The 10,339-nt window shown below is 40.1% G+C and overlaps 1 protein-coding gene across 1 annotated transcript in view; it reads right to left on the bottom strand.

Annotated features, from left to right (window-relative positions):
- Nucleotides 1-4,452: 4,452 nt before the first annotated feature.
- LMNTD1 (lamin tail domain containing 1) overlaps nt 4,453-10,339 on the bottom strand; it is a 50,727-nt gene continuing 44,840 nt past the window's right edge. Inside the window, exons 9-10 of the mRNA XM_006140290.1 lie at nt 8,691-8,749; nt 4,453-4,793 (exon numbers count right to left, since the gene is read on the bottom strand). Of these exons, the coding sequence (XP_006140352.1) occupies nt 4,773-4,793; nt 8,691-8,749 (80 nt within the window). The 3' untranslated portion in view covers nt 4,453-4,772. The remainder of the gene's footprint in view (nt 4,794-8,690; nt 8,750-10,339) is intronic.

Raw genomic sequence — 10,339 nt, 5'->3', positions numbered from 1 at the left:
CTTTCTCCCTTTTTTAGGGAGACGCAATGCAAACAGTTAGATAACCTATTTAGGATAGATAATACTACTTTCAAATCATTTCAAAAGTTTTACATTTTATCAAATTATTGTAAATTTTTTTGGGGGAGGGGTTTTCACTATAGGGCACGTGCACTCACCAGACAGACAGAGAAAGACAGAGACAGAAAGCGAGAAATAACCCCCCAGGGGGGATGGCACACCGCAATCCCCTCTCCTTCATTCTCCTCTCGGGATCTTGGGCACGCACGCACACGCGCCCAGCGTGAGTTTTAAACCACTGGGTCCGGGACACGAACTGCGGTCAACTACGTGGGAGTCCAGCGACATAGCCATTACGCTAACTGCTGGTCCCTATTGTAAAATTTATTTATTTATTTATTTACTTTTATGTGCAGAGGGTGCATGCACTCACCAGAGAGAGAGAGAAAAAGCACCTTCTAAGGGAGCATGGTCACGCTGCAATCACTCCTCCTCCATCTTGCCATCCCTCCAGGATTCTGGGTACACGCGCTCACACACTCGGCATATTTTTCAAGCTGCTGGGGCCATGGTCAGCTATGTAGCATAGCTCCCAAAGCACAGCATTTAATTGCAGCACTATGGGGCTGCCCTGCTGTAAAATTTAAATAACAGGCTAATAACCTCATGGCAGTCAACATACTGTAACTATCTTTAGCCCAAGAAAGTAAAATATTAGAAAAGTAAAACTTGAAAACATAACATTTCAACTTTTTCAACTTCTATAATACATTCCACAAAAGGAATCTGAGTATATTTATGTGATATACCTCACATCAGCACTTTTCATAAATGTAGATAATTGAGTGGAATCATTTACATCACCTAAGCACACGTCATATTGGTCCCCCTCAACCTTACTAAGGTTGACAAATAAAAATCGTTTATGTTTCTAGTCTGCAACACAATATTTTTCAGAGATGTATACATTAAATCAAACTAATGAACATGACTATCAGCTCACATACTTATCATTTTTTCATGGTGGAAACATTTAAGCCCGACTTAGACTCAGCGATTTTCAAGCATGTAGTTCATTTTTATTGACGACCATCACCATGTTGTATGATAGATGTCCTGTCTATGAGACTTTGGACACTCAGGCCAACATCTCTTTCACTGTGGTATTGTTACTGAAAATTAAAAATCTACTCAGATGGGAGCCAGCAGGTGGTGTGGTGGCTAAGGTGCTGGACTCCCACATGGCCAACCGTGGTTCGAATCCTAGACCTGCCAACTTGTTTTCTTCCTCTCTTTCTCTGGTTAGTGCAAGTGCCCTGTAGAACATTCAAAAATAATAATGATGATAAATAAATTTAAATAATTCTTTTATAAAAACCTTACTCAGGTGGTTATATGTCAATGCCTTCTCTACTGGGACTTGCCTGAGTATTAACATTGAGGTAGTTAATGATTAATACTAACCAAGATTAGTCTTATCTTCCCCCACCTAAGCCATTCTAGAGAGAGACTGGCCTCCTGGGAGCAGGAAGACGGGGGAGGCACTGTGCTGAAATGCTCTGCGGTGAGGGGACTGACAAGGAATCTTCCATGAATGCCAGCATTGAGCATTTCTCTCTCTCTCTCTCTCTCTCTCTTGCAAGAGCAAAAGATGAAACACTTTTTGGGGGGAGGGAGAGGTTTTTTGGTATAGGGCGCGTGCGCTCGCCAGACAGACAGAGAGAGACATAGAGACAGAAAGCGAGAAATCACCCCCCAGGAGGGATGGCCACGCTGCAATCCCTTCTCCTCCATTCTCCTCTCGGGATCTTGGGCACGGACGCACACGCGCCCGGCGTGAGTTTTAAGTCACCGGGTCCGGGACGCGAACCACGGTCGACTACGTGGGAGTCCAGCGACATAGCCATTATGCTAACTGCTGGTTCCCTGAAACACTTTCTAAGAGCACACTTCACCAGTGCAACTGTACCATATGGCTGACCTCTCATGGAGAAAGTAATTCTGTACAAGAGCTCAAAAGCAATGTTTTATTGATGAAGCGTCAATGAATGAGAGATATGTAAATAAAATTTTCCTGAAACTACATAATTGTCACGTATAAAGAAAACTCCTTGAGCTGAAACATGTTTTGGATCTAGGAAACCTCTGTTCGTATGAGGGAAGTAACTGAAAACACCTGAACCTTACACATGGCTTGTTTTGTGTTTTTCTATTACATAGCTTTGAGGGAAAGTGTTTGGAAGGGAAGTCTGTGTGTGGAGACTGTTTATCAGCCATAGTTACGTAGTATGATTATACTCCCAATGCGAACACAGTAATAACCACAAATGGAGAGAGCTGGAAGAAATTACTAGCCATGAAATGTTAGCTTTTATTGTACACTCTTAGGTTTATTTCCAGTCTTCTCAAACACCTAACTACACAGTTTCTACAGGAACTATTCAAAAAGACAGAACAGCCTATGCAATTTAACCAACATGGGATTTGAAAATAATACTTAATGGTGCAAAGTGGTGCAAAGAGTTATTGATAATTTTCTGAAAATGTACAAGTCTATTCTCAAGTGTCCAAAGAAAGAAGAAGTAATGTGCTCCACATGCACCAGCAACCAGAAAATATTTATGCTGTATTGTTTTCCTGAGGTTTGCATGAGTCTTTTTCTATCAAAAAGTATATGAGAAATTATTTTGTTAAGCAAAGATGTTTTTTCAGACACAGTAGACTGGAGTGGCTTTTTTCTTTTTTGTAACCTTTCAAATATTAGTCCGATTTTTACTAGAGGCATTTAAAAACCATTTAAAGTATACAACAAAGGGGCATTATGAACATCCACAAGGTTGGACAACCCTAGCTATTATCCATTTCTAGAACCTTTTCATTGCCCCAGAGAAGGTACTCACTAAGCAGTAACTTCCTATTGACCTGTCCCCCGCCACCTGCCCCTGGCAAACTATTCATTTTCCTTTTCCTCCTGATGTAAGTGAAAGTATACAATGTGAGTATCTTTTTGTCTAGCTAATTTCATTTAGCATAATGTTGTCAAGGTTTATATATTTTATAGTATGGATTAGAATTTTATCCTTTTTATGGCCAAATACAGTATTTCATTGTATTGTATGCCACATGAAAAACATTCATTTAGCTGTCAGTTGACACTTGGCTATTTCCACGTTTTGGCTATTGTAAATAATGCTTTATGAGCATGTTTGAATTTTGGGACATTTTTAAAAAAATTAAGGTATTTTTAGCATTTGGCATTTGGGTCTAATAAATTAAAAAAACTCAGCCATTATCTATTCATGGCACACCACTGATGAATTTGGGGGTTATTTTACTCTTTTTTTTTTTTGGAGAGGTTTTCACTATAGGGCACGTGCACTTGCCAGACAGACAAAGAGAGACAGAGAGACAGAAAGTGAGAAATCACGCCCCAGGGGGGATGGCCACACCGCAATCCTTTCTCCTCCATTCTCCTCTTGGGATCTTGGGCATGCACACACACGCGCCCGGCGTGAGTTTTAAGCCACCGGGTCTGGGACGTGAACCACGGTCAACTACGTGGGAGTCCAGTGACATAGCCATTACACTAACTGCTGGTCCCCTTTTCTTTCATTTTTAAAAGCAGATATTGGGCAAAAAATCCTCACTTCTCTCTTCCTTCTCATTCCACAAGATAGTATGTACCCCATTTTCCTGTGTATGCTGCATAAATACATAAAATCTATTTAAATAAAAAGAAATTAAATAGGGCTATGGTGTAGGCAGGGTATTGCTTCAGAATCTGAGGCAACTATACCTCTGATAATAAACAGGGTCAGCATTAATAATGAGCATCTATCACTGTGTCTTCAACTTCTATACTATTAATAGGCATCGAATAAGATAACTATAGAATTGAGAGTGAGAATTTTTTTAAAAGGTAGTTCCATCACATTATTAAATTAAAACATTTTTGTTCCATTGTCATTTTTTATTCGTGACTTTTGTCTACAGTATTACCAACTGAAAATGAAATGTTTTGGCCGAATTTGACATAACTGTAGGTGGGTTAAAAAACTCCCAACTAGTTATCTCATAGGAACTTCACTCTTTACTTGCAGTGACTAGGAAACTGAATTAATCCATGATTCCAGAAGAAAGATTTCTAATGACTGGAGGTGTGTATCAGACAGAGCATGAGATGCCTAATCTCCGACACATGTGCTTTTGGAAAATGAACCTGGAGAAAAAGCCGAAGTTGGGTCCAGCAGGTGGTGTGGTGGTTAAGGTGTTAGAGTCTCATATGGCCAACCATGGTTCGAGTCTTGGATCTGGCAGTTTGAGAAACATGCCAGGTGTGTATGTGTATGTGCCCAAAATTCCAAGAGGAGAATGGAGGAGAAGAGACTGTGGGGTATAAATGCCCCCCAGGGGGTGATTTCTCACTTTCCCTCTCTGTCTCTTTCTGGGGTGTGCATGTGCCCTATGGTGAAAACCTTAAAAAGAAAAAAGAAAAAAAAAAGCAGAAGTTGTGAATGGAGCAGTGGGACTGGGAAAAGACATGGGCCACTTCATGTGAGCAAAATAAAGACTACACTAGCTTTGCTTTGACCAATGTTTTTCTTCTTAACTGCTTAGAAAACAAATACTTTAACTTGTTCACTATTCTATCTCATTTAAGAAATGGTTACAGTAAAGTCTCAAGGAATTATCTTTCCTAAGTAAAACCATGTTCCATTTTGCTGCTGGATTCTTCTCCTGAGTGATGGAAGCTGGCTGCATCCTTGTGCTCTTTAGACTTGGCTTTTATTGACCTGGACAAAAAATAAAATGGCAGCACACAGTAAAACGCAATTCCAAATGAAAATATGCTATGATTGTGACAGCAAAATGTAGTGTAGATGTTTGGAAATTTTCTTTTCATGTTTATCTGAAACAAAGACCTGAATTAGCAACCTGTTCATACTCATGGAACAGGGCAAACAGCAGGGAGGAAATTATTTCTGTGATATCTCAACTTTCGCCAAGCTCGAAGGATTATTCACTTTTTCTCCTGCAAACTCAACTCTGTAACATGTACCCTTGTTTAGGTTACAGTTTTGATGGTGATTCATAAATACGAATGCACAGGGCTCTTTGGCTCCTAAGCAGTTTGGCTATTTCATTAGCTCGGCATGAATACTGTTTACTTCTGGCCTTGAATATGAAGGTCAACAAGGTTCTGGACAACCAGTTTACTGACCATCTCTAAGGGTTCACAGTCTCATTTATTTCTTGGTGATACTTGAGTAGCACCTAGTTATCTTTTTCCTTTAAGTATCTAAGATGTGCTCCAGACTTACAGGAAACTAAGTGATATGACTGAAATGTAATAATAATAAAAAAAGAGAATAGTTCATTTCCCTGTCTTTAACTGGCTCATCTTTTTAGAATTCTTAGCAAAGAGAATAGTTCATTTCCCCGTGTGTAACTGGCTCATCTTTTTAGAATTCTTAGCAGGAGTCCTCACCACCTGAAATATGTGTGTTCAATGCCTCCTCTGTGGGAGGGAACTGACAGTTTGCTCAGCCATTCAGTATTCTCTGAATTATGGAGTGTCTTTGACTAGCATGGTGGGGAGTTTGGATTTATCCTTTCCATATGCTGAGGCAATCCAGTAAGGACAAAGCTGGAATGGGGTAGACAAGAATGGGGTAGCTAAGAAACTTCAGAGGAGCTTGTGGAAAATATTCATGAAATTTCAAATGATGGAAGAAAGTTGAAAAGTGATAGATCACTTTGTAGGCTAAAAGGGGAAAGACAGCGCAGAGACTGAAGAAGATTGAAGTATACCACGAAGTATAGACAGAAAATACTGACACCATAAAAGGTAGCCATTGGACTTTTAAGAGTCTTTAGCAAGGTTTCACATGAAAAAGTATTCAATATTAGTGCCTCCTCTAGACTGTTACATACTGTCTCTTCACTCACAAAAACTGGCCCCAGGAGAAATTATTATGGAAAGTTCTTATAGAGCCCCAGAGAAGGGTCCTTGGAGGCCGGGAGAGACAACCCATTTTTGGATTATCCAGTTTGACCATTCAAAAGATGAGATGTGTGAACATAGCTCATGGAAGGCACTCCACGTGTTTTACTAGGAGTGTGCTCAGCATACTACGTCAGAGCATCCCCTCTGTATAAGAACTTTTACTGGTTATGCTTTAAACATCCTGCCTTCGCAGTCTTGGTGCTACTTATAGGTCCTAAGCAATCACTAGTCCTGAGGACAGGGCTGGTGATATGTAACAAGTCCCAATTCCATCGCTGCTCCTTCCTCCCTTTTTATTCTCTCTTTTAGAATTCTCAGTGTCTCCTAGAAAGTCTGAATTCTTGTATCAGGTGGCAGCCATGTAAGGAAAATCATCCTAGCCTTTCCAGAGTTCTTGAACTTGAACTTGTGATAGTCTGTTTCTGTGGCATTCTGTGGCATCAGCCCATGCACAGTCCATTAGTCACAACAGAGAACTCTCACTTATTTTTTTGTCAAGTACTAAGTACTGAGAGGATACTTAGTACTTGAGCACACTGTGTTTGTAATCAGTTGTTGCACAGATATGTGATTAGCTGTCAAATTATTTTTTGTCAAGTACTAAGTACTGCGAGGATTTGAGAACCATGACTCTGAGCACACTGTGTTTCTAATCAGTTGTTGCACAGATATGTGATTAGCTGTCAAAGACTTTCTAGGTCTGTTAAATTAGCAATTTTGGAAGTAGAACATGAATCTCTCTCTTTTTTGATTGCCAGAGGGTATATGTGCTCAGGAGAGAGAGACAGACAGTAGTACCCTGTACTCCCGAATGGGGTGCGGTCATGCTCTAATTTCTTCTCATTCATTTCTCTCTATCTGATTGAGATTTTGGGCATGCATGCACAGGTACCAAGCCTCCAGGGTCATGATTCAAACCATAGTCAGCCATGTGGAATCTTGCTTCCTTAAACACTAGGCTAATGGGCTGGCCTGGATATAAATGTTTGGAGATGGCATAAAAGTCTCATGGTAGCCAACTCCTTTTGTGAATGAACACATTTCTTCTAGTCCTACTGTGAAAGGTGTGAGGGTTTTTTCCCTCTTTCAGACAAGTTGGAGGTGGGGCAATAAGACAAAGACAGTCTTTTTTTTTTTTTTTTTTTTCTTTTAGGTTTTTGCTATAGGATCCATGTGCTTGCCAGACAGACAAAGAGACACAAAGCGAGAAATCACCCCCCACGGGGGATGGCCATGCCGTGCCTGGCATGAGATTTAAGCCACCGGGTCCGGGACACGAACCGCGGTCGACTACGTGGGAGTCCAGCGACATAGCCATTACGCTAACTGCTGGTCCCCAACAAAGACAGTCTTAAAGCGTAGTTGGCAGGGTGCTGCAGAAGGGCACTGGCGCTGGCAGAGATTCATCTTATCTCTGCATTTACTGTCTAAGTAAACTGTAGATAATACCAGCCTTGCCTATCTCAGAGGCCCTAATGAGGTAGCATAAAAGCTGTGAAATGCATGCAAGTATACAGTATTATAAGTCACTAAGGAATGCTTAGGGATACCATTAACAGTGGGTGGTGGCTTGTCTCTGAACAATTTTCCATGAACAGGCACTCCAGACTCAGGAGCTGATTGCAATAGGTAAGTCATTCACTGATGGATGGGATGAAGGCATCAGAAATATTCTGAGAGCACACTGATGGTCAGTCCTACAGATACCAGAGAGGCGGAGGCTCTAAAGACAGAAGTAAGGCATCTTGGGAAGTCTAGGACTTTTCAAAGTGGGGTAGGTTGACAAAAAAATCAGTTACTGAAGAATCTGCCATGGCAGGATCAATGAGCAAATCTGTGACCATCACAGTTAAGGCAAAATAATAATTGAGGAGAACCAACATGAAAAAAATGAGGCAACGTAGGAAGTGACTGACTAAACGATACAAGGTCATTTAGCAACTGAACAGAGTTCCTAATCTTCCTTTCATCACCATTTTAAAAATATACAACTACAGAGCACCTGCAGTATCTTTAGCAAGAATGATTTCTGTTATATAATTAATGAGATGTTGCTCATAAGCATGAAGATGTCCTGGTATAATTGCTGAGGTTATGTATTTATTTACTTATTTAACTATTTGAAGTGACTGGATTTGAATGGCTCATGACTATCCATCAGCAAGGACAGGATGAGGATATGAGGCAAAAAGTAAAGACAGGGTATTTCCTTATTTCCCATTCTTAGGGTTTATCATTCAACACAAAGACAAAAACTGATGATCCTAAAAATAACATGCATATTTAACAGAAAATTATAGTAACTACAGGATAGATGTATAAGAAAAATCTCTGGGGCTGTCCTCATAGCCTACTAGTTAAGGGAAATAGATCCTATATGGTTGATTGCCGTTCAAATCCCAGCCCCAGTGGCTTGAAAAACATACTATGTGTGCGCATGCCTGCCCATAGGAGGGAGAAATGGAGAAAAGACTGCAGTGTGACCATGACCCTTTGGGGGTGTCTTCCCTTTCTTTCTCTCTCTTTGTCTCTCTGGCAAGCATACATGCCCCCTGGCATTTTTATTTATTTATTTTGAAAGAACAATTTATATTCTGATGGCTCTTGAAGACTTTTTTAATGCAAATTATTGTAGTGTCATTATTTTTTCTGTAGAAAAAGCAATTGCAACACTGTTACTTACCTTTAAAGGCTGAGTTAACATTTTATTGCTTTGTAACTTTGTCTTCTTTTTCTTGGTCCCTGAAAATAAAAATTAAACAAAGAAGAGAATAAAGCAGGGAGGGAAGGGCAAGAGTTTAGTCCAATATTTCAAGCACTGATTTTTCACATTAAAAAAAAAATCTGGAATAAGCTAACAACAATAGGTCTTTCTTTTATTTGAAGGAGAAATGCATAGTTTAAAGGTCATATTTAATGGAAACTTGCACTAAACAATTTAATAACCATTTGAATAGTATTTGGTTATCATTGAGTTGGAGTTTTTGATGCAACAATGTAAAAGAAAGAATGTATTTCAAATTTTCAAATTTTTGAGAGAAAAAATATGCAGCTGGAAGGTGTACTTTTTTTAAAAAAAAAAGGTTTGCAGAATAGCACTACTGGCCTGTGAATTACTCAAATGCTTTCTGTACTTATAAGTGCCATGATGACAAAGGAGGTTGGGGAGGAAGGTGTAGGAGTCAAGTGTATCAGGAGGAGATACACGAGGAAGCCCATGGACAGAGGGTAGACTGCCTACACTGCTATTTCAGTCGTCTCCATGTTTAATGATGAATGAGGTGACAGGATGGACTTCCTCATTCTCATCTACGTAAGACTATTGGGGCCAGCAAATGGTGAAGTGGTGACATCACTGGACTCCCACATGGCCAACTGTGGTTCGAGTACCAGACCCAGTGGCTTGAAAATCACACCTGGCACATGTATGTGCATGCCCAAGATCCTGGCAGGAGAATGGAGGAGAAAGGACTGTGTTGTGGCCATCTCCCTGGGGGCTGATTTCTCACTTTCAAGCTCACTGTCCCTGACTCTCTTTCTCTCTGGTGAGCACATGCACACTAAGGCAAAAACCTCTGCAAAAATAAGAAAAAAAGAATATGACTTCCACATATGAAACTAGTGTGTCAAGCCCAAAATCATGCAGACTTGCATAAGCTCAAGTACAAATTGCTTTTAGATCAGAGATGAGATGTTATCTTATTCCTGTAAAATAAAAGACAAGAAAGCAAGATAGTATTCTAGATATAGAAAACTATGGGTTCTCCTGGGAAATACCACCAGGAAAATCTGCTCTGTCGTACCTAAGCCTTCCTTTCTCTATGCAAGCTCTGAAGAATTGCGTATGTCCTTCACTGAAGAAGTTAAAATGCTGGGATTTCATTATAAAGAAACAATATTCAGGAGCTGGATGTGAAAATGTGATCTGCAAGGAAGGTGAACAAAAACGCAGTGTTTCTGCGTAACACCATGATATCCATAATCTTCCTAGCCACCAGCAGGCTTGTGAATCTACTGAATCAGGATGCTATTTGGTGCATCACAGTATGTATTTCCTGAATAGTAAGCTGCAAACCTGGACTATGAATAGGCTTTTAAGACAGGAGAGTACTTCAAAATGCTTGTGGAAAAAAATGGAATTAAATTACAAGATTATTTTGGTGCAAAACATTTTTTAAATCCATGCATAATGTTTTAATACACATTGTCCGTGAACTTTTTGAAGCAGCCTCCTCCTAGTCTCCTTACCATGGGGCAGCAGCTTAGACATAGGACGAATCCAGCTTTTCACAGCTCGTCTTCCGCAGTGATTTGGTGGTGTGAAACAGACCT

The sequence above is a fragment of the Tupaia chinensis genome, unplaced genomic scaffold, assembly GCF_000334495.1.
Source record: "Tupaia chinensis unplaced genomic scaffold, TupChi_1.0 Scaffold000028_1, whole genome shotgun sequence".
Classification (NCBI taxonomy): Eukaryota; Metazoa; Chordata; class Mammalia; order Scandentia; family Tupaiidae; genus Tupaia; species Tupaia belangeri.
Note: the sequence above shows the minus strand (reverse complement) of the source record. Positions and strands in the feature narration are given on the sequence as shown.